The following is a 1,526-nucleotide window of genomic DNA, read 5'->3' as shown; positions in this document are numbered from 1 at the left end:
AAATATGTGTCTCTAACCCTAGAGTGAATTATTGCTAGATGTATTTAAAAAACGATTGCGTTTCGCTTTAGCCATTTTACACGAATTTACAGAAGCTGCAAAACGTAATGATTTTACCGACTCTACAAAACAGTCTAAGAAAGGTGCCACGTTAATAAACATTAGCGTTTTTGAATTGCCTCCCAATGATGGCATTAATAAATGAGTTAACTTGGAATTGCGATAAGGTATATGATCTTGTTTTTGTAGTAATGCTAATATGACATTCGTAAGCTCGGAAAGCGAACGATTTATGTTTTTAGTTTCGTTCATGCGTATGCTGGTCTTAGGAGACTCAGAGCCTGCTAAATCAACGAGATTTATCGTTCCCACAGACGTCTCGTTCTTCTCAGCATGATAGCCAATAAGTTCTATTTTAGTGACAGCATGGGAACGCGATGACCGCTCGTTGCCGGCAGTAGCCGCTGTAGCTCGGTTCATTTTCGCCACATCCATAAGATCTCGCAGACGAGATGCCGACGTAACAGTCTCCTGAGTTATATTTGAAACATAGATGTCGTTCTTGTTGTGCTTGGCCATGCGAATTTCCATATCTTTTTGCTCATTGCTTAACAGGTCGTATAGCACTTCGTTGTAGATTTCCAAAAATGTTACCCGTATTTCATATACCCAACCAAGACGTTTATAATTTTTGATCGAATCAAAGAGTAAATCAACGGTACGTGGAATTACACCCACATTGGTTGGNGAAATGTTACCCGTATTTCATATACCCAACCAAGACGTTTATAATTTTTGATAGAATCAAAGAGTAAATCAACGGTACGTGGAATTACACCCACATTGGTTGGTACACCATCCATTGTGTATGTCTTACCACTGCCAGTTTGTCCATAGGCAAATATACAAATATTGTAACCATCCAATGCAGACTGTATTAGAGGTGATACCATCTCAAAGATATCCTCCTGTTTCGAGTTTGGATGGAAGACGTGATCGAATGAGAAAGCATGCGCCACGCTTTTATTCTTGTTTTCATAATTTTGTATCTCAACAGTAGATTCATCGATGTAATTCCAACCACAAAGCATTTTTTCTTGTTCAAAGTCCAATGGCGGACGAACACGACAAAACACTCGTATGTTACCTCGTAAATCCATAATAGTGTTATGTAGTTCTTTGCGTTCCAAATTGGCTCTAAACAATTGCTCTTTGCAAGCAGTCAAATCTTCGTTTAATATATTATTTTCCGCTGTTAAACGTGTCGTTCGCTCGCGTAGATCCATAACTTCATTAGTTATAGTATCGTGTGCTTCTTTTAGGATCTAGAAAATGAAAAATCAGAAAAACTAATGTCTAATTTATTGTCTGTATGTACAAACCTTGTGCTCCTTAGTTATGAAGTCCAATTCTTCTTTTGTATTTACAAGTGAACCTGAAATCGAGTCAATCTTCAAGTTCAAAGATTTAATTTGCTGACACAAGCAGTCACGTTCGGTATAAAGGTTTTTCAGCTCTTCTTTAGT

At 37.8% G+C, this 1,526-nt stretch overlaps 1 protein-coding gene across 1 annotated transcript; it reads right to left on the bottom strand.

Moving 5' to 3' along the window:
* Positions 1-11: 11 nt before the first annotated feature.
* LOC108356673 (protein claret segregational-like) lies at positions 12-1,523 on the bottom strand (the record flags this gene model as incomplete). Its single annotated transcript, XM_017607774.1, has 3 exons — positions 12-644; positions 749-1,325; positions 1,383-1,523. Coding segments are annotated over 3 exons (1,344 nt in total), but the record flags the coding sequence as incomplete, so codon positions are not given.
* Positions 1,524-1,526: the final 3 nt, after the last annotated feature.

The sequence above is a fragment of the Rhagoletis zephyria genome, unplaced genomic scaffold (assembly GCF_001687245.7).
Source record: "Rhagoletis zephyria isolate East Lansing unplaced genomic scaffold, Rhagoletis_zephyria_1.1 Rzeph_scaffold_63084, whole genome shotgun sequence".
Classification (NCBI taxonomy): Eukaryota; Metazoa; Arthropoda; class Insecta; order Diptera; family Tephritidae; genus Rhagoletis; species Rhagoletis zephyria.
Note: the sequence above shows the minus strand (reverse complement) of the source record. Positions and strands in the feature narration are given on the sequence as shown.